The sequence below is a fragment of the Phaseolus vulgaris genome, chromosome 8, assembly GCF_051622355.1.
Source record: "Phaseolus vulgaris cultivar YP4 chromosome 8, ASM5162235v1, whole genome shotgun sequence".
NCBI lineage: Eukaryota > Viridiplantae > Streptophyta > Magnoliopsida > Fabales > Fabaceae > Phaseolus > Phaseolus vulgaris.
In genome coordinates, this window is record NC_143505.1 from 7,770,067 (window position 1) to 7,792,600 (window position 22,534).

At 33.0% G+C, this 22,534-nt stretch overlaps 1 protein-coding gene and 1 pseudogene across 2 annotated transcripts; both read left to right on the top strand.

The window, feature by feature from the left end:
• The first annotated feature begins 7,760 nt into the window (after positions 1-7,760).
• On the top strand, positions 7,761-11,209 carry LOC137826940 (cysteine-rich receptor-like protein kinase 6; annotated as a pseudogene). Its single transcript, XR_016514671.1, has 7 exons — positions 7,761-9,282; positions 9,546-9,681; positions 9,748-9,869; positions 9,944-10,154; positions 10,285-10,522; positions 10,608-10,759; positions 10,880-11,209. The product of XR_016514671.1 is annotated as a cysteine-rich receptor-like protein kinase 6 (transcript).
• An 8,265-nt stretch (positions 11,210-19,474) lies between these two features.
• On the top strand, positions 19,475-20,623 carry LOC137823729 (cysteine-rich receptor-like protein kinase 25). Its single transcript, XM_068628971.1, has 2 exons — positions 19,475-20,273; positions 20,613-20,623. The coding sequence occupies exons 1-2, from the start codon at positions 19,475-19,477 to the stop codon at positions 20,621-20,623; spliced, it is 810 nt and encodes a 269-aa protein (XP_068485072.1).
• The last annotated feature ends 1,911 nt before the right edge of the window (positions 20,624-22,534 follow it).

Sequence of the window (22,534 nt, forward strand, 5' to 3'; positions counted from 1 at the left end):
TGTAAAAGAATTGTATATTACGATTCAAAACCTGAGTATATTTTACTTAAATTGAAGTACAACTTCATATGAAATAGATTGTAAAGAGATTGTTAGATTGACAATTTCGGTGTATTTTATTTTATTTAAAATGAAGTTATCAACTGTCAGTAATTTCAATTGAATTTTTTTGTCTTTCACGAATGATAATTATTATTTTAAAAAAATATGTATAATAATAATTTATAAATAGTTTAAAATTACGTGAATCGAATAATAATGTTTTGAAATTTTTTAAATATTATCAATAATTCAATTTTGTTTTATTTAAGAAAATCATACACAAAGTTGAAGAATTAAAATTAAATTTTCTTTCACAATAATTTTAAATACTTTTTTTTTAAATAAGTTGTGTGACAAATTAAAAATATTGACTATTTTAAAAGTATTTGTGTTGTTTTTTAAAAAAAATAAATTATGTTTTAGGATTGATACAATTATAAATAAATGGGATATGGTTTTTTTTTTGGAATTAAATTTAAGGGATACAAATAATGTGAGAGATAAAGAAAGAGTAATGAAACTTTATTGAGAAAACTTTTTACTCGTTTTACACATGTAACTTTTAAACGCAGAAATATATAAAAAAATATGAGAGAAATAAAAAATTTATTCAGTCCAAACTTATGATAAAAGAGAAAAAAAAGAAGAAAAGACAAAAAAAAAAATAATGAAAGACACACAAATGTTGGACTCACCTAATGTTTGACTGACCTATTTCATTGACTTGTTTGCGTCTGTTTCTCACTGCTGTGTTCAACTCAAATATGTATCTCATGAGAAAGAAAGTTCAAATGTATATTTCACACTAGAGCCTCCAAGGTGCTAACTATTACTTTTAAACTATATAATCCCACAATATATAGAAATAGGGTTAAATATAATATATAAATTTCATTTGTTAAGTGGATTTATTAATAGTTAAGTTAACTCTTAATTTACAATTTATCATAATAATTTTTTTAGGGATCTTAATATGGAAAAAGGATTTTGAGGATAATTTAAGAATTATCATTACCATTAAAAATGTAGATTTTTCAATGTTATATGTGTGTTATATATATACAACAATACTTATATCAACTGTTAGCGTTCTTATTTATTTGCAAAGAGTGAAAATTGTTGCTGTATATGAAGCAACAACAACAATTATGGCAAGAATTATTGTCATTTTTAGTTTTTTTTTTATATTATTAGTGTTTACATCAATTTAATTAACCTGTATATAGTAGAATTTATTCACAGTCCACAATTAAAATATAAAAAAGTTCAATATCATTTATAATTAAATCGTAAAATCATAAAATGTTATTTAACCATAATAGAATATATAACGCAACATTGAGTAATAATACTAAAGGTAGTATAAACCATTCTAAAATGTCAATTACTGTAATACATAAAAATATATCCTAAAAAAATAAAATTAAAGAACTAAGAAGTCTAAAAAATAATCTAATATATAATTTATTATAATGTATTATAAAAATTAATACAATAAGTTGTCCATGCCAATCTCATATAAGCAATTATTTCAGAGTAAAAAAATGTATATCCACGAAATACTACATGACATTGTAACTTAAATTTTTTCTATAAACTATAAATTATCTACTAATTTAATTAGTTAAATATAATTACCTAGTCCTCTCACAATAGTCATCATCAATTCTCGAATGTTTCCTAAGACAATCTTAGTAACTTGTATATGTCAATCTAGTACATCAGAAGGCATCTTCTGATGAACGGGACCAAGGGAGGACCGTGATTCCTAAACAACGTAAAGAATATAGGAAAAAGGATCCGGAGACAAAACTCGTGGAAGGCCTCATTGATAAGTTGAAAGTTGATGAAACAGGTGGAGGGGAGGATGTTTTTGCAAATATGCCTCCTCTTGAGGATGCTTCAGATCATGATAGGTCCTCACCCAAACAGGGGTTGTCCACTCCCACTTTGGACTCACTTGCTGTTATGCAAGCTAAGGACTCAGAGTCAAATTCAACAACTTTTATTGATGATCATCATGTGGAGGTATCTGTTCCTGTGATTGTACCATCTCCGTTGCGTACTACCTCTCCTCAGAGGGTTAAATCACATGCGGATACTAATGCTCCAGTTCCTAATGTGGAGGTCTCTGCTATTGTGACTGTACCATCTCAGTCGCCTCATCCCTCCCCTCGAAAGGCTAAATATCTTGGGGATGTTAAAGCAATATCGTTGGTCCTTCAAAATCACTTTTCTTCTCTTGATGGTTTGGAAACTACAGATGTGGGAGTTGATTCTCATATTGGAGCGTCAACTATTCCGCCTACCATTGTTGGAATTAATTCTGATCATATTGAAAATCAGGTTGTTTCAAAATTTTGGACTGACTCTAATGACATGGAGGAGGATGACAGTGATAATGGGGAGGAAACAGTTCGCACTAAAAGAAAACCAGGGAGACCACCTAAGGGGACTGGTAAATCCAAGAAAACTGCTAAGGCAGTTCTCTCTACAACGTCGCAATGAAGGTCTCTTCATTTTTTTGGAATGTCAGAGGATTGGGGAACCACAAAACTGTGGAGATGTTGCTTAGTTTACTTAACCTACATAAACCTCTCCTGGTTTTTCTTGCTGAACCCATGATGTCGTACACTAATGCTTTCGACGTCCTTTTCAAATCTGTTAATATGCATTTGGTGGCTACGTCTCCTATTGTTAATAAAGTTGCTAAGCTTTGGTGTTTGTCGGTTCCTAATCTTGTCCAAAATTTCTTGGTTTGATCAATTTATCTCTGTAACTTGTCGTCTGCAGGATAAGAGTTTTAGCTTTGCAGGTGTTTATGGTGCTAACACATACTTGTCTAGACGATTTTTATGGAGGGATCTTAGTTTCTTCACAGGGCCTTGGTGTATTCTGGGAGATTTTAATGTTGTGCTCTCGGCGGATGACTGTAAAGGAGGGGTGGCTCCTAATCAGGTTTCTTGTAATGAATTCCTGGACTGGATTAATACTAATGATCTTTCTTGTATGCCTTTTACTGGATCTTGTTATACTTGGTGTAACGGAAGGAGAGGGTTGCATAGAATTCACAGAAGACTGGATAGGGCTTTATGTAATGGAGTGTGTCTGGATGAATGGGAATCTTGTTCTTATCAGGTTCTTGTTAAAAATTGTTCTGATCATTCCCCTATTCTTGCTAGTCTTGCTAGTAATTCTTTACGGAAGGTTAGCAATTTTCGTTTCTTTTCGATGTGGCTTCAGGACACTTCGTGTCTAAAGCTTATTCATGATTCTTGGGCTAATCAGGTTGTTGGTTATCCTATGTTTATCTTGCAACATAAGTTAAAAAGGTTGAAACTTGAGCTCCGAGACTGGAATAAAAATTCTTTTGGTAATGTTCATAATGGAGTTCTTCTTAAGCAGGACATCCTTCTTGGTATTCAAAAAAGCTTAGAGACTGCTAGTTTGTCTGATAGTGATGGACTTTTCTGTCAAGAAAAGATTGCTAAGGAGGAGCTTGATCATGCTCTTCACTGTCAATATTTGTTTTGGAAAGAAAGGGTCAGGATGTTGTGGTTCAAGGATGGAGATCGAAATACTGCTTTTTTCCATGCGGTGGTCAAAAGGAGATATAATTCTAGTGGGATTAATCGTCTACGGATTGATAATGAGGTTACGGAGGATCCTAAAATCATTGAGGATCATATTTTGGACTTTTATAAAAATCTTTATGCTGAGTCTATTTCTAATGTTCTGGATACTGATAATATGGAAGATTTTATTGGTACTTATATTCCTGCGATGGTTTCCTCTGAGGAGAATATGATGTTGATTAAGTGTCCAGATTTCTCTGAAATTAAAAATGTTGTTTTTAATCTTAACGGTAATAGTGCTCCTGGTCCTGATGGTTTTGGTGGTGTTTTCTATCATTCTTGCTGGGAAATTATTGGGACAGATGTTTGCAATGTTGTTCAACAGTTTTTTAAACAAAACTGGGTTCTCCCTGGAATGAATAGTAATGTGGTATCTCTTATTCCAAAGGTTCAGGGTGCTGATTCCATTAAAGATTACAGGTCAATTGTTGTTGCTAATTTCAAGTTTAAGATTATTTCCAAGATACTGGCGGATAGGCTTGCACTTGTGGCTGCTAGAATCATTTCTCCTAATCAATATGGATTTGTGCAGGGTAGACAGATTCAGGATTGCATTGGTATTGCTTCTGAAGCTATTAACCTGCTTTCTAAAAAGGTTAGAGGAGGTAATGTGGCTTACAAAGTTGATATTCATAAAGCTTTTGACACTCTAAGTTGGAAGTTCTTATTATTAGTTTTAAAACGCTTTGGTTTTCACCCCTCATTTGTCGGTTGGATTAGTACAATTCTCCGTTCAGCTATGCTTTCTATAAGAATAAGTGGTAGTTTGGTGGGTTTTTTTCCTTGCAGTCGAGGGGTAAGACAAGGTGATCCATTGTCTCCTTTACTTTTCTGTCTTGCAGAGGAAGTTCTTAGTAGAGGTCTCTCTAAGCTTGTGAATGATAAGAAGATTTTAAATATGGCCAGTCCGCACGGTTATCTCACTCCCTCTCATATTTTGTATGCTGGTGACATATTTATTTTTTGTAGGGGGGATATTAAGTCTCTTAGAAATTTGAGTTCTTTTCTTAAAACATATGGTGATTTTTCTGGTCAATATATTAATAACTCTAAAAGTAGTTTCTTCACCATGGATAATTCTCCAAGATTTGTCACCAAAATTCAAAATATTCTTTCCTGTAGTCATGGTTGTTTGCCTTTCCATTATTTAGGAGTGCCTATCTTTGTTGGTGCTCCAAAGTGTCGGTTTCTTCAACATTTGGCTGATAAAGTTAAATTGAAGCTAGCATCTTGGAAAGGTAAATCTCTTAGCAAGATGGGTCGAATTCAGCTGGTCAATACAGTGATTACTGGATCTCTAGCTTATAGTTTTAATATGTATAAGTGGCCTGTTTCACTTATTAAGCAAGTTGAGCAGTGGTGTCGGAATATTATTTGGACTGGTGATATTCTGAAAAAAGGTATTGCTACCGTTAATTGGGGGAAAATTTGTTCACCTCTTGAGGATGGAGGCTTGAATATCATTAATCTTCATCATGAAAATAATGCATATCTTCTTAAGCTTGCTTGGAACTTTGCTTATAGCGACAAACCTTGGTCTTTACTCTTGAAAGCCAGGGTTCTTAAATCAAAATATGAATTTCGAACAGTTTATAGATCTTCCTCTCTCTGGCCTGGAATTAAGCAATTTTATTCTACCATACTTGACTATACTTATTGGACTGTTGGTACAGGTTCTTTTATTAATTTCTGGAATGATAAATGGTGCTCTACTACTTCTTTAGCAAATATTGCAGGGTTATCTGATGGTGTTAGCATTCCGGATACAGTCTCTCAATTTTGGACAGGTTGTGATTGGAATATTCCCTTCTCTTTACAGCAGATGCCTCTTTTTTTTAATCATATCATGATTAGAGAGGAACAGGATATTCCTAATTGGATTCTAAATGAGTCTGGTCGTTTCACTCTTAAATCGGCTAGGACTTTTTTCTTGGAACCAGGAGTTCCAGGTGGTTGGGGTAAATTCATTTGGTCTTCATCTATTCCGCCTTCCAAAACTCTAGTACTTTGGAAAAATTTTCATGGGCGACTTCCTACAGATCAACATATTCAGAATAAGGGTTTGCATATATGTTCTATGTGTTCGCTTTGTGAAAAGCAAGAGGAATCTATTCAACATCTATTTTTTGAATGTTCTAACGCATTGCATATTTGGAGTTGGGTACGACAAATTTTTCTTACTTCTCATTTCTCTAATAAGGATTATCTACTTTCTTTTATTAAGAGTGATGGTAGTCCTTTGGTTAAATTGATTAAGCTTGCGGTGATAACCTTTTCTATATGGATGATATGGCGTATGAGGAATTATGCTAGATTTCAGGATAAGATTGGGGTTTCTAAGGCTATTTCGATAATTAAAGATTTAACTTGTCTAGTGGGAAATTCGTCTAAAGCTTCAATGAAGAATGATATGTTGGACTTCAACGTGATTAAGTTTTTCGGTATTAAGACTCGTAGTGGTAAAGTTCTTCGTCCTCTTCCTATTAGATGGGAATTTCCTTCACCAGGCTGGGTCAAAATTAATACTGATGGGGCTGCTAGGGGGTATCCTGGTCTTGCTACTTGTGGAGGTATTTTTCGTGGGAGTATGGGAGAATTTATTGGTGCTTTTTCAGCGTTTCTTGAAGTTCAAACTGTTTTGGTTGCTGAGTTTTATGGAGTTATACATGTTATGGAGGAAGCTCAAAAAATGGGACTTACTAATGTCTGACTTGAATGTGATTCTGCCTTGGTTTGTGCTGCGTTTACTGCTAGGACTAATGTTCCGTGGATGCTTCAGAATCGATGGAATACTTGTCTTAATTTTTGTGGGACAATCAGGTTTAGGGTAACTCATATTTTTCGTGAAGGGAATGCGTGTGTTGATAAGTTGGCTAATTTAGGATTTATTCATAGAGAATCTTTTCATTGGTATAATAGACTCCTAGCTAGTCTGTTCTTAGAATTCTTTATGAATAGGTATAATCTACCTATGTATCGTTTGTGTTAACATATGGGTTTTGGTCTAGTCCCCCCATATTTTTGTATTTTCTTTCTTTTTTCTTTTTTTTAATAATATTTTTTTTTCATGTGATGGCAGATGATTGTTGTTACTTGAGGTGTCAGCTTAGCTGAGATGTCAAGTTGCATAGTGATGCCTAACACGAAAACTTTATAAAAAAAAATAAAAATAAAATCTTGTATTAAAAATATTTATGTAAATAATTATGGATTATATACTAATTAAATATTAAAGTCATCCTAGACAAATGACGTAATGTGTTGTTTGGACTAGGAAAGAGTGGAAAAAGAAGAAAAAAAAGACAAAAAAGAAAGAATATAAAACAAGGTTGTTTTGACGGAGAAGAATATATAGAGTGAAAAGTAAACGAGAATAAATAGAAAATTATAGATGATTTGATTAATATAGTATAGTAATTTTTTATATTAATATATTTAAAAAATAATTTATATGATAATTTTTTTAAAAAAACTAATATAAATATTAATTTTTAAAAATATAAATATAAATTAAAATAAATTTTATATTAAAATAAAACAAATTATAAATTTTTGACAATACAAAATCATGTTTCAAAATAAAAAAAATAGAATTAATTAACTGATAAAATATCAAATTTAAATTAGTTAATTTTATTTATTATATTTAAAATATAGATATTGATAATAATGTATTATATTAAAAAATATTAATTAGATGTAAAAACATATTGTTACAAGGGGGAAGAAAAGAAAGGGGACCGAGAAAAAAAAAAGAGAGAGAGTCTAATGTTAAGATAATACAAGGAAAAGCAAATACATAATTCTCTTCTATAGTCATTTAACCAAAAGCCCCTAATGGGTTGATAGTTGTGATTCCCTATCACATAATCAATTATATCAATTAAAAAAATATAACAATGGTTCATTTAACTTATGCCATTTTTCGTGGAAGATGACTTTCATACTATTCAAACTATTTTCTTTCAAAAATCAAGTGTCTAAATATTAATGTTCTATCTTATTTTCCATTATTATACACCACCCGAAAACTATGAACAACAAGAATTCATCCATCCACACGGTGTGACATTGTTGTGGAAGATGAACAGAAGCATGAGCTGGAATCCCTTCAAGTTCATCTTCCTTTGTATTATCTTCTTCATTTTCGCAACTCGTCAAGCAAAGGGCGCTGATTATATTTACCGAGTTTGCAGTGAAGAAGACAGAAGCAGTGACAACAGCCCCTATCAGACGAACCTCAGGACCCTCTTCTCTTCCTTATCTTCCAAAGCTAAAGCCAACGGCGATGAAGTCTACGTCGATACAATCCTTGGCACAAACTCCTCTGACACAGTATATGGTCTTTTCATGTGCAGGGGTGATCTTCTCCCCGACGCCTGCAAAGATTGTGTGGCAAACGCAAACCAGACTTTATCTTCAGACACAAACTGTTCCCTGTCCAAATCGGGTCTGATTTGGTACGCCGAGTGCATGGTACGATATTCCAACCTCTCTTTCTTCTCCACTGTGGACACAACTCCCGGATATTATGTTTGGAACGTGGCCAATATCTCCTCCAACTCATCAATCTTCAATAGTTTATTGGACAACACCATGAAAGAAACTGCAGATGAAGCAGCCATTTCCAGTAAGAGGTATTCCGCAAAGCAAGCAAACTTATCTGAAAATCAGACCCTTTACTGTCTAACTCAGTGCACACAAGACCTTTCACTCCAACAATGCTCAGACTGTCTTGGTGAAGCAATATCAAGAATTCCGGCTTGCTGTGATGGAAAAATAGGAGGAAGAGTTTTGTTTCCCAGTTGTAACATTAGGTATGAACTATACCCTTTCTACAGCGTTACCGATGATGCACCACAAGGACTTGTCCCAGAAACAACATATGCATACACAGATTCTGAATATTCAGAAGATCCCGGCTATATTTCTCACAACTGCTCAAACAGCAACTCTGACGCTGCTTTCCGATCAAACCTCAGAACCCTCTTCTCTGCCTTGTCTTCCAACGCCACCTCTAGCTATGGATTCCAGACGCCAGAGGGAACAGCGTATGGCCTCTTCAGGTGCCGTATCGACATTTCTCATCGCCTCTGTGAACTATGCATCCAAAACTCAACAGACAAATTAACCTCCGAGTGCGGTTTGGCTTCTACGGAGGCCATAATATGGTACAATCACTGCTGGCTTCGCTATTCCGACAAAAACTTCTTCTCCAGCACCGAAACAAGTCCGAGATTTGTGAATCTGAACATCAGCAACAGCAATCTGATACAGTCCTCCGTTGCTACTAAGTTATCGAACCAGTTAGCTAAGGTAGCTAACATGATAGGGAATACTGATAACAAATTCCTAACAGATGAATCTTTGAGATTGAATGATAAGCAAACAGTGTTTATTCTTGGTCAATGCTCATCGGATCTATCAACCGATGGTTGCAATGGGTGCCTAAATGATGTGATTGGAACAGCAATTCAATGGAGCAGTCTGGGAAGCTTAGGTGGACGAGTTCTGTATCCTAGCTGTATTCTTCGCTTTGAACTGTTCAAGTTTTACAGTCTCACGCCTACTCCTCCCCCAACTGCTACTCCTCATCCCCCACCAGGTTTTTCTATCTCTAAAACTTCATAATCATTCGCATGCTAATAAAAGAAGGACAATGATATGAAAGTTCAACAATTTTATCTCATCACTTAACATCCCTCTTCTACCATTCAGCAAATTATTCTTAAGAGCCTATTGTTACATAAATGATTATCAAATACATACACTAAACAATTACAAAATTAAGTATTTTTTGGACCAAGAAAAATCCTTTCTTTATCAATTCACCATGACTTGTTGACATGTGTTACTCTTGTAATGTAGGAGAAAGTCAGCGAAGAACAATTATCTTGATCGTTACATCGAGCATACTTGCAACAGGGATACTTTTCACCTTTTCTTATTATTTGATACGAAAAAAAAATAAGAAAAAATACTAGAACTATTCTTCAAGAAAATTGTGAGTATGGAAAAATAATTACTATCTTTTCAATCATAGTTTAACTATTGACATGTTTCTATTTAGTTGGGCAAGAAAGTTCCACTATAGAGTCACTACAATTTAATCTGCCAATAATTGAAGCAGCAACAAGTAATTTCTCGCAGGAGAACAAAACTGGAAAAGGTGGATTTGGAGAAGTTTACAAGGTAGAAAAAATATATGTTCAATTTTATTTCTTATATGTTTCTATTTTTTTAATAAATATTTTTTATACTTTTAGGGCATCCTTTATGATGGACGATGTATTGCTGTAAAGAGACTCTCAAAAAATTCTAAACAAGGCATTGAAGAGTTCAAAAATGAGGTTTTATTAATAGCCAAACTTCAACATAGGAATCTAGTGGCATTCATAGGATTTTGTCTTGATGAACAAGAAAAAATACTTATTTATGAATATGTGCCAAACAAGAGTCTAGACTACTTCTTATTTGGTAAGATGCTTTTGACCTTATTTTTTTAAAAAATTTAACATTAGTTAAAATTGTGTTTATGATATTTAATGTATTATATGTCTTAAACCAATTCAATATCACTTATATAATAATTATTTTTTTTCTGTAGATATTAAACAAGAAAATGTTTTGAGTTGGATTGAGCGTCACAAAATCATAGGTGGTATTGCTCGAGGAATTCTATATTTACATGAACATTCTCGACTTAAAGTTATACATCGTGATCTTAAACCTAGTAATATACTACTAGATGAAAATATGAATCCAAAAATTTCAAATTTTGGACTTGTTAGAATTATTGAAATAGATCAAGAGGAGGAAAGTACAAATAGAATTATCGGAACATAGTAAGTTCTTAATACTCATTCCTATGCTTCTCATCCTTTTTATAATATTTTTAAAATTATTTGTAACTTTCTATTGATTTTGCAGTGGCTATGTCTCCGGAGTACGCCATGTTTGGACAATTTTCTGAGAAATCTGATGTTTATAGTTTTGGTGTTATGATTCTTGAGATTATTAGTGGAAAAAAGAATATGAGCTCACATGAATCACATCATGTAGCCGATGGACTTCTAAATTTTGTGAGTGCCAAAATCTTGCTTTTTATTTTACTTAATCATTATTCATGGGTAATGTATAAAGAGATTAACTTAGAAGTATGAAAGTGTAATGATACTGACAATTTTAAAATTTTGTTATAGGTTTGGAGAAATTGGAGGGATGAAACAACATTAAATGCATTAGACCCAAAATTAAAAGAAAATTATTCTAATGTTGAGGTCATGAGATACATTCAAATTGGTCTATTATGTGTTCAAGAAAATCCAGATGTCAGACCCACAATGGTAACAATTGTTTCATATCTTAGCAGTCACACAATTGAGTTGCCATTTCCACAAGAACCTACTTTTTTCTTAAATCATAGAACAAATCCAATTGTTGCATGTGAATCAAGTTCAGGCCAAGATGCCAACACTTTCATACCATCTTCTACTAATAACATATCTATAAGTGGATTTTATCCTCGATAGTTTACCTTTTGTATATAATTATATATTTATGTTAAAATGTATAGTAAGATCTATTATAAAGTTCAAACTATTAAGTTTGTTTTGTGAGATATGCTTTTTTAGATCATGTAAAGCTTTTTATGTTAGTCCAGGAGACTTCAACTTTATGTATATTGTGTGTAACTTTCTTTATTAGATTGATTTTTTTTTACCTGTGACATGTTTTATGCTAATTTTATGTTTTATTGTGTTATAAACTCGTTGTGCTTATAAAAAAGTACAAATATGGAAAATCTATAATAAGTAATGTATTTTTTACTAATGAAAATTATCAATTTTAAATTGGTAAATAATATCAGTGTAAGAAGGAAAATACGGTGACAATTTTGTATATGTGAGGTTGGATATTACATCAGTTGTTCAATTAACCGATGTAAATTGTGAACATGTGGTCATATTACATTGATTTTTTTCGTCTGACTGATGCAATCGTTTTTTTTAAATTGATATTTTGCTTTAGTTCACTACAAAATGGTTTTAATGGGAGTTTATTTTTACATTATCTAGGGTTAAAACCTTTATTAAGTCATTTATCCAGGGTTGCAGTTTCTTCCGCTAAACCATCCTTGAGGATCGTGTTCCCCAAGGTTTTTTTAAACCTCGGGAAAAGTCTTTCACAACCCATGTTAAATACATGGGTTTCAAAACCTCCGTTAAATATCATGGGTTTAAAAACCTCAGTAAAATACCATGAGTTTCAAAATTTTCATAAAATGACCTGCAACACACTGCTCTCTGGCACAGGCACAATTGTCGTCGATGGCAGTTCTAGCAAGGAATTACGATTCAATCACACTTATGTCTATTATATCTAAGGAGAATAATCACTAAATAAGGTACTATCTTCTTCTTACTCCAATATAGTTTCTTTCATCACCTTACTGCCCCAACTTGGATCATAAGCCAAGCCATTGTTACCTAGTTCGGAAACAATTGGCGTTTATCACTACTTTATATATCCTAAATAATTGCATTATCTATCAAATATGGGCCTCAAAGCCATGTGTGTTATGGCTACTAAAGACTGAAAGAACATATTACGAGGATAAATTAATTTTATTACTTATCACTTTCATATTGAATTAATTATTAGGTGTATTTTAAAATAAAGGCCTTAATTTAAAATATTTCAAAATTGTGAGAATTAAATATAACAATTATAACTAAAACTAAAATTACACATAAATATACGTACATCAAAAGCTAAAACAAAATAAGTCAGATTTTTTGAAGTATGAGTTCATAACCAAAAAAACTAAGAACTATATAAACCAACTACCATCAATCATAAAAAATATAAAAATACTGTTGAAATACTTATTATCCAAGATTAATTGTTGAAATACTTATTATCAAAGATTATTTTGCTGACTTTTTAAAATAAAATTTTGAAACTTTAGAAAACTTATTTGTAATGTAAAGTTACATTTTCAAAATTTTAGAGAATTTAGTTATAACATATATTAAAACTATGTTGTTTTTAATTATTTATTTATAAATAGATTTTATTTTATTTATTTATTGAAGTTTGAAAATTTTGGTGTTTTATTGAGATTCTTAATTGGCTTAAAGAGGTTCATTCTCTTCTCCCTAACATTATCCACAAGGTTGTCTGCGTCGTCTTGATTACCTAAGTCCTCAATCTCCTTTAGAATACGCTTTTTGTATGTATCCAAACACCTGAAAACATCACGGTTCCACACATTAAGATCAGCTTTAAGGAGCTTCATTTTGTCTTTGAACCTAGACATGCTATTACCTCTGACTGCGTATGATTCCCACTTCCCTCGAACCATCTCCTTGAACCCACACTCCATCTGTCAGGCATTAATAGACCGGAAAGGTCTCGACCCCTAGTTTTATCCACAGATTTCACCACTAGAGCACAATGATCATAAACCTCTCTCGGTTTAACGTATTGCTTACATAATCAACGTACTCCCCGCACCATTTGTTCCTTCATTATGAACCCACCCCACATCAATACCCCCTCATAACACTACAAGAAAATCATGAAATAGAAACCAATTTTTAGAGACAAAAAAAATTAGTTACAATAGAAACTAAAATAGAGACCATTTTAGAAACTAAAAAAAAATGGTTTCTAAATTAGTTTCTATTATTGTTAAATAGTTTCTAAATTGGTATCTAATTAGCAACTAAGGTTTTAACTACCAATTATTTAGTTTCTAAATTTGGTAGCAAAAACCTTGGTTGCTAATTAGATACCAATTTAGAAACTATTTAACAATAATAGAAACTAATTTAGAAACCAAATTTCTTTTTAGTTTCTAAAATGGTTTCTAATTTAATTACTATTGCAACTAATTATTTTGATTTCTACAAATTGGTTTCTATTTCATCATTTTCTTGTAGTGTAAGGAGAAGCATCTAACATCCAAGAACACAAAAGTCTTAGTTTCTTGTAAACAAACCACCTTCGCACCTTCTTTAGAGTGAACATTCCTCACGTACTTAGCTTTAGTACCCCGCCCAAACCTTTTATGTTCAAATTAACAATAATCATAGAGAACCCCCTTCCTTAAACTTTTCCAAGACTTCCAAATCCTTGTTTCCATACGTTATAGCTCCTTAACAACTTCTTCCTCTTCCCCATCACACCTGACCCCAATATGTTTACCTAACTCCCACATATTCAAAGGTATATCACAGTCATGGGCACTCCAAAATCTAGAGTTGGAAATAGTTATACCACCATCCGAAACATCGTTAGAGCTTTTACTCACATTCGATGATGAGCAATATCCAACCAGTGGGCTTCCTCCTCCACTAGAAGACAACCTTTGATATTGGGTGCTACAATCACCCAATTCCCTAAAGATAACGTCGTCTCTGAATTCGTTTAAGAATAGATAGATTAGGCCCCGACACTAAATCATCCTTCCCTCCCGAACCTTCACGACCCTCAAGATCTACTGCACCTATAATGGCTCCGCCCCCTGCTTTGAGAAGACAATTTTGGGGGCCCTCGTTAGCTTGAAGGATGCACGCTTGGTCACTTAACCTTCCTTCAAGAAGAGAAGAAGGTTTCGCTTGCAGGAGTTTCACATCTTGAGAGAGTAGGGTGTTCTCAGATTCACGAGTCACTCCTTAAAAACCAGAACCATTCACGTGTTCCTCCTGCAGCAAGACTAGCATTTATGCTCTCCCTACCCCAACCCTTCCTTCGCAGGCATCAGATTCCGCCGCCCCACCTTGACTACTTCCTCACAGTTACATAAACCTTCACCAAAAGACGACACCTCTTCCTCCAAAAAAACTATAATAGAAAAGGTCATTGATCCGAATACGTTTAGAAACCCTGGACAGGTGAAGCTTGCGTAGTCTAACTTGGAGACGAGCATACTCGAGGTTGTCCCACGCTTTTGTTGCCTCGTCAATGGCTACCAGGTTAGCCACATTACCAACCACTTTAAAGAAACAATCTTTATTCCAAAGAGAGATAGGCAACCCATAACATCTAAGCCAAACAACTCTCCGATCTACAACAGGTGCGTCCGACCAAGGCTCAATAGACTCCAGGCAGCCATCAAACCACTCCTTATTCAACTTAACAATCTCTTCCATCTGATCTTCATCTCTAGGTGTTAACAGAACCATATTATCGCCCAGGAACCTCACCTTCACCATGTTCAGCCCCCCATTAAAGCATTCTTTGTTGAACTTTTTAAACGATAACCCTGCGACCAAATGGCCAACCATACTCTTCTCCATCCATAGGAGGTTTTGCTGAACAAATTCAACTGAGAGGCCATTCCACCTGTCTTGTGGAGAGCTTTTTACAGCACATGCATATGACATATTCCCCTCGTTTTGCTTACTATCAACAAGTCTCCATTCTACTTTATCCTTTCCTTTCTTATCTCTCTAAACGTCCTTACTAAAAAAGGTCTTCCTGGGGGCATCATGAGACCTAAGACCTGTATGATTCGCTTGGTGGCCCTCGTGAGACTTAAAGATTCTTGTGCTTCTTTCAAAACGAGCTTGGTCTACCTTCCCATCTCTCATACACGCTCAACTCTTCTATATTTCGGAATGTTGACGAAAAGCTTCATCTTCCCAATATATATCTGGTCCAACTCTTTTTCTAACCTTCGGACATCCCTCACCTCAAAAAATCTCACAAAACAGAGTCTTCTTCCCCACCTGTTGAGCCTCCTAGAAATAAACACTTCCTTCACCCTAGCCCATCTCTGGAAGGTCTTGAACATGTCATATTCTCCCTAGTTCACCGGAAAATTAGAGAAGAAGAAAGTGGTGAAGTTAACAGAAGAGGGGTACAACCTATGAACCCTACCAGAATCTCCATGCTAAACAAATGATGAAAATGAAACACCAATAAACCCAGAACAAAGTGACCGAGCCCTCGAGCAGCGACCTTCTGGCCAGCACGAAGCTGGTGGCGGACTTTAGTCTTTCAATCTAATAATAATGCTTCGTGCCTTTTGTGTTTTATGTTGTGTTCCTAAATCTTATCATTATTTCTAATATATTATCGTGTCAACTAGCTGGTTTGTATGCTAAATTTTATTAATATGAGAAAAATGTTATAATTTTTTCATATATATTTGTTATCTTTCAATAGAATGGTTATAATACTGGATAGTATCAATGAAAAAAAGTATTTATGTTAAGTACATAGATGTTATATATTGTCCATTGGTTTATTTATATAAATAAATATGATAATTCTAACTTTGATGTCATTTCCTCTATCAAACTTGTTACTTTATTTTATTTTATTTTATTTTATTGCATTTGTGTCTTGTCTCAATAAAAAAAATCCGGTGTTTGTAATGCTTTGTTTGGTGTTTGTAATGCTTTATTTGGATTAAGAGCTAAATGTTAGAGAATGGACTTGAGATGATTTGAAGAGAAAGTGTGAAGAAAGTGAGGTTGTTTTGATTAAGGTAAATAGAGTGAAAAGTGTAGAGAAAATTTATAAAAGTTTGTGAGTGATGGAATATATGTGATTGAAATTGTATTTTTTAATTGATAAAAATGTAAATTTACAAATTATCTTGAATTTAAAAATTATTGAAAAATTAATTTGTTTGATTTTTTTAGATTGTAATTATTTGCAATTAAAATATTATATTATTTTTATAATTTTATTTATATTTTTTATGTTTAAATTCTAATTTTAGTTTACAAAAATATTATTATAATTTAAGATTATGAAAAAGGATAATAGAGTAAATTAAAAATTATTAATTATATAATTATATATATACATGTTTCCGTGCAAATCCCTTTTAAAGTGTGAAGAAAATGTAAACCTGAACAAGATTTTCGTTTTCCGTGATTTCCACACTTTATTCTCTTGGTTATTGCGTTTTTTCATGCACAGTACAAACCTTCTTTTCTCTTGAAAACAAACGGGTTGTAAAGAAGATAGTGTTGGCATCGCATGGTAAGATTTGGATCATCTTATGAATGTTTATTGTTGCATTCATATAATGATATAATTAAACATATAATTTTGATTATCTTGTAAGTTTGTTGTTCTTGACGGTTGGATTTAATGATAATCATTCACGGGAAATATTTGGAGAAACAAATCATCCTCTTGATTAATTTCTCACATCTAAATTAGATTTGACAAAAATTCTTTTAATAAGTATTCACAATATATAGATTAAAAAAATATGATATAGATTACTTTTATGTTTTGTTCTCTGTTGTAAATTAGGGTCTTAAAGACCAAGTCCATTAGGCTTTCAAAAGTCAAATTTTTGTTTTATTTCAGTTTCAAATCAATTGTAATTAATCATTTAGTTTCAACTGATTGTAAAACTAAATATAAACTTTGGACAAATTCTTAGTGATTAGATATCAAAATACCAAAGATTTTGCAATACTCTTAACTTTCTCTCATTTCCTCATGTTTTACTTTCTCGTAAATTTTAACAAGGAGTTTGGATATTGTAAAAAGTTTTTTTACTCAACATATGCCTTATGATTCATTAGAGAACATGATTTTCAATCTTCTCTCTAAAATGCCATTTATTTTTATAGTTGCTAGAATATTTGGTCATAATCAGTTTTCTTGGTGGGAATGATAAACAAAGAGATCAGTAAATTTTTTTTTATTAAAACTCATGTTAGACAACACTTGCCATCACAGGAAAAATTGAAAAAGAAAAACAAACAAACATTGGGGTAAAACCAAACCCATGCAAAAACTCTTTAAGCAACTACATTGAAAGTTTAGACTAGCAAATGAAATAAAGAGAAGAAGGCAAATAAAAGAATTTTCTCTATAGCGAAGCTCCCAAAATAAAAATCGGTGAAAATCAAGCACACTATTACTTTTTCTTTTTCTTATTGACTTTTACTCATGAGGAACTATTCGGTCTCCTGGTGGTTTTGTACTTTTTCCTTTTCTTTACTTGATTATTCACTTTATTCAATTTTTACAATCCAGAACTTAGCAACCAAATTGGCTTGTTTTGAAAAAATATCATTCGAGATAAATTCAACTATATTCGTTTGGACCTTACTCATAAATTTCTTGATCATCACCTAAAACAGATTCAAAATAATTTTGCAAGGCCAAATCATGAGAAATTTTAGAAGTAACGTATTTGACAACAAAAAATGCATATTTAAGTTGGAAGAATTCAAAAGATCTTAAATTATCAATAGACAAAGCATATTTAAGTTGGAAGAATTCAAAAGATCTTAAATTATCAATAGAAAAATATTCCTTCGATTGTACCAAATTATCTAATTCATGAACACTTTAACAAAAGCATATAAGCAAAAATACTAACATGAGATCACATCCCAGCCTCTATATCATTAACTACAACTACAAAGTTATCAACAAGATATAAATATTTTGCATGTTTCTTTACCTTTTGACTTTCAAGTTATCTCACCTCCACTTAACCAACAACAACTTCAACAAAAGTATTGAGATCACTAGCAGATCCCTCCATCCTAGTAACATCAGTAAAAAAAAATCTGTCTTAGAAATAACAGATTTAGGTTGCATTTATTTCACATATACTTCTTAGTTTTATTTCTATTTTGCTTTTCAATTCAAAGTTGTTTTACAAAATAGTGGACAAAACTGTATTACCGAGAAAATTGAAGGCAAAAAATTTTCCTTTCTCATACATTGAATTGTAAATAAAATAATAATACACAACGAAGAGAATGTCTATCAGTGATCCAAACCACACAAATAACAATCGAAAACCATCACCAAATACAACGAACCAAAACTATCTATGACGCCCCTGACACCGAAACACAAGAAGACCATCATTACTAAAGAAGTTGGAAACCAAGAACAATGAAAAAAAAAATATGAAAGCATGTCACGTCAGAAAGATAAAGAAAAAAAATTCAAAAAGGCACCACGTCAAAAAATAAAATTTGTGTATTTTTATCATTTTTCCCATCACGGCACCTAGATGCTGTATGTCACGCGAAAGTGTACGCTAATCATTTTCGTATTATTTAATGATTCTTTTCCTAAACTTTTATAATGATGATTAGATTCTGAAACATCATTATTTTAAATTTAACGTAAGAAAATTAACTATATAATGATTGTTATAACAACCTGATTTTTGAGAGATACAAGTGTTTTGAGCATCACCATGCTGATACAGTCTATATGGTGTGCAACAAGAATATATGCAGCAAGTTGAATATATGCTCAGAACTCAAAAAACAAGAATATTCTTAATCAGTTTGTATTGTTTTCCAAGCTGAAAGTTCTAAGTAGATATATTTTCATGTGTGAGTCTGTTAGAGACATAGTTTAATGTTTAGTGTTTAAGATTTAGGTTTAGGGATTGATTTGATAGTTAATTAGTTAAATAATTATTATATATCCTCCATTGTTCTAACAAGCAAAACATCATGGTCCCAATTCATTTCTTTTCACCCACCACCTGAAAATGAACATTTTTATTATTCATATCTCATTTTGAAATTTTCCAACTTTCCGCTAGACATCTTCAACAGATAATGTACAACAAAAATTATAAGAATTTCAGATCATCACAACGACAGAGACATGATGAGTGGTTGACTTTGACTCGCCCGGTTCACTAACATGCTAATGCATGCCATGCCAATCCCTCACAGTTTTCGAAGTTTCACCTTCTATATATATTTTCCATTACAAAGAAGAAAATCTGAACACTGAAGATCATAAACCATCCATCCTTGAACATGATCAGAACCATGCCTTCCAACAACCTCATTTTTCGTATCTTTTGTTGTATACTTGTTATTACCTTCTTCAACTTCCCAACCACTAAAGCACAGAACGAGGACACGGTTTATTTTGAGTACCAAAACTGCAGTGCAAACAGAATATCTTCGACCAGCACCTATCAGAAGAACATGATAACCCTTTTCTCTTCCTTCACTTCCAGCGCTTCTGCTAAATTATTCTCCAACACCACGATCCTTGGCGGAAACAGTAGCGTGTATGGTTTGTTCATGTGTAGGGGTGACATACCCTTACGCCTGTGCAAACAATGCGTGGGGAACGCAACCGAGAAGTTATCTACAGACCCAGAATGTAACCACTCCATAGAGGCTGTTATATGGTACGCTGAATGCATGCTTCGGTATTCCAACGTGCTTTTCTTCTCCATCGTGGCTACATCTCCAGAATATTCTTTGTTTAACGCTGACGATGTCTCCTCTAATTCCACAACCAGCTTCATGAACTTCTTGCGCAATACAATGAACCGAACTGCAGAAGCAGCAGCGGATTCGGAAGCAAGGTTCTCAACAAAGGAAGCAAACTTGTCTCATTCTCAGACCCTTTACGCTCTCGCTCAGTGCACACAAGATTTGTCACCGCAAAACTGCACAACTTGTCTTGCTGAAGCAATAGAGATGCTTCCAACGTGCTGTGATAGAAAACAAGGAGCAAGAGTTAAGTTTCCGAGTTGTAACATTTGGTATGAGATGTACCCTTTCTATGGCGTCATCACGGATAATCCACCAAAAAGACTCGTTCCATCATCAGGTTTTTCTTGGTGGCACCCGAATGGGGTGAATCTTTTGTTAAACATCCTAGTGTACATTTTGAACCTTATTATTGTATCATTTTTATAATATATGAGTCTAGTGTTGTTAACAAACGTGAAGTCAGAACAAGTAGATAGAAGGTTTCACCTTCTTTTACATATAACTTATGCTCATGTTTCTAATTATCAGTCCAACTAATTTTCTTTTGTTGCATCATCTAGCATAATTATACTTTGATTTTGGTTGAGTGTTTAAAAAGAGAGAGAGAGAGAGAGAGAATTTGAAATAAATGCTGTGGCAACTACTATTTTATTTTCTTTCTATATTGAATGTGCAGATAATTGTTAATGACAATTGGTAAAATAGTTCCAATCATTTATTTTTCATTTTGATACATATTACAATTTTCTTTAGACTCTAATACGTAGATTGTCATAAGTCTGGAATGTGAAACTTAGTCTAGTTCTACATGACCAACAACTTGTTTGTGTTTAAATTTAGGGGATATTTGATTTTTCTTAAATTAAAACTGTTGTTAATGGAAATCAGTGAATTTAGATTTTATGGTGGTAGTAGGGCTAATTGACTGCTGCAGCCTCTATTTCTGATAGCTGCATAATTGAAGCAAATTTACTGCATAATAGCTGCTTACTTGTGAGCCTGGGCGTTCATGTTTGAGAATGTTATGTCTAGTTCTATTGCAAAGCTGGATTGGAAGAAGCTTATATCAAGCTGGAATTTGTGACTGCATATGTTAAAGCACAGCATGCATGATATAGCTTAATTTTTTCTTGTGTTATACTAAAGAAGATTAAAAGTAAACTAGGCCTTTGTGGGTTGTATATGAGGAGATGAGCTTTGTATAAAGGTTATGACAAGCTGAAGTATCTCTTTTAATGGTGTTAGTAGGGTTTGTGTCATTGAGTGAGGCGAGGATGTGAGTTCTAATGAAGGAATGAGGTTTTGTTTTGTCCACGAAGGATGGTTTATTAAAGGTTTCAAATAATACACTACGAGAATACAAAGTTGTAGGGTGAGCCAATAATAATATACTCTAATACGAAGAAGTCAACGCTAAAGTTAGAGTAGCTTTCGTTTTGTGTGGGATAAAAAAACTCGTTCTTTGGTTGGAAGCAACATATATTTGCCTAGGTCTATATGGAACGGATGTTATTAGAATCCATTAGCGCATGCAAAAACATTTAATAATATAATTATAGTGTGGGTTTAATGGACACTAAATAAAGGAAACAAAATTGTGTAGATCTAGCCCTAAATAATTAGAAAATAAGTTATTTGTGTTAGTCTAACCTATACTTAAGGAAAAAGAAAAAGAAATTGAGTATTAGAGTGCGCTTTGGCCCATGGAAAAAAATTGTGAATTAGAGTGGGCTTACCGATTCTGAGTTGAAAAAAGAAATAAGTCAATTGCTTCTTGCACCATATCACTGCACCCAATTATAGGGGAGAAACAAAAATGCCCTTAAAAAAATGGGGTACATATCAAAATACATTCCGAACTTCCTTTTCTGGAACACAATAATCTCTTCTGGATCTACTTTTCCGGAATGTATTATTTTCAATTCTGAATTTTTTTATTTGGAATGAAATTTTATTTTATTTTCCTGATTTTTATTTTTGGAACACAATAATCTCTTCTAGATCTATTTTTTCATAATGTATTATTTTCTATTCTGGATTTTCATTTCTGAAATAAAACGGAATTTGAAAATATTGTTGGGTGCAGGTTCAAAAATAGGAATTCTTTGCCAACATTATAGTGGGCTTGACAGATTTTAAGTTGAAAAAAAAATTGTGGGCCTCTGAGTTGAAAAAAACACTTTTCATTGCTGTGGTCAACGCTAGCATTTATTAGAAAAAAAATAAAATGATTTCAAATTATTTGTCCTGTTCGAAACCTATCTCAATTATCTTATTTGAAAGTTGTCTCATTTATTCTATTTCAAATATATTAAAATTCCAATAAAATTTGAATATGATTCTGTACTGGTATGCGACGAGATTGAGCTGCCCGAGATTCGGTCTCCATGATCGAGATGACCGAGACCCCACGGACGGTCTGGCCGACCGACACATATAATCATTATCGCCAAACCAAGGTCAGTGAAGTTAAATTACCATTAAGAATTAGGTAATGCAACCATAAGTGTGATTCATTCCATTAATCAGACCCAGTAAGGTAAACTCATTAAAATAATATAAATAGCATATATTCTGAGGAACAAGGTACGTCATTAT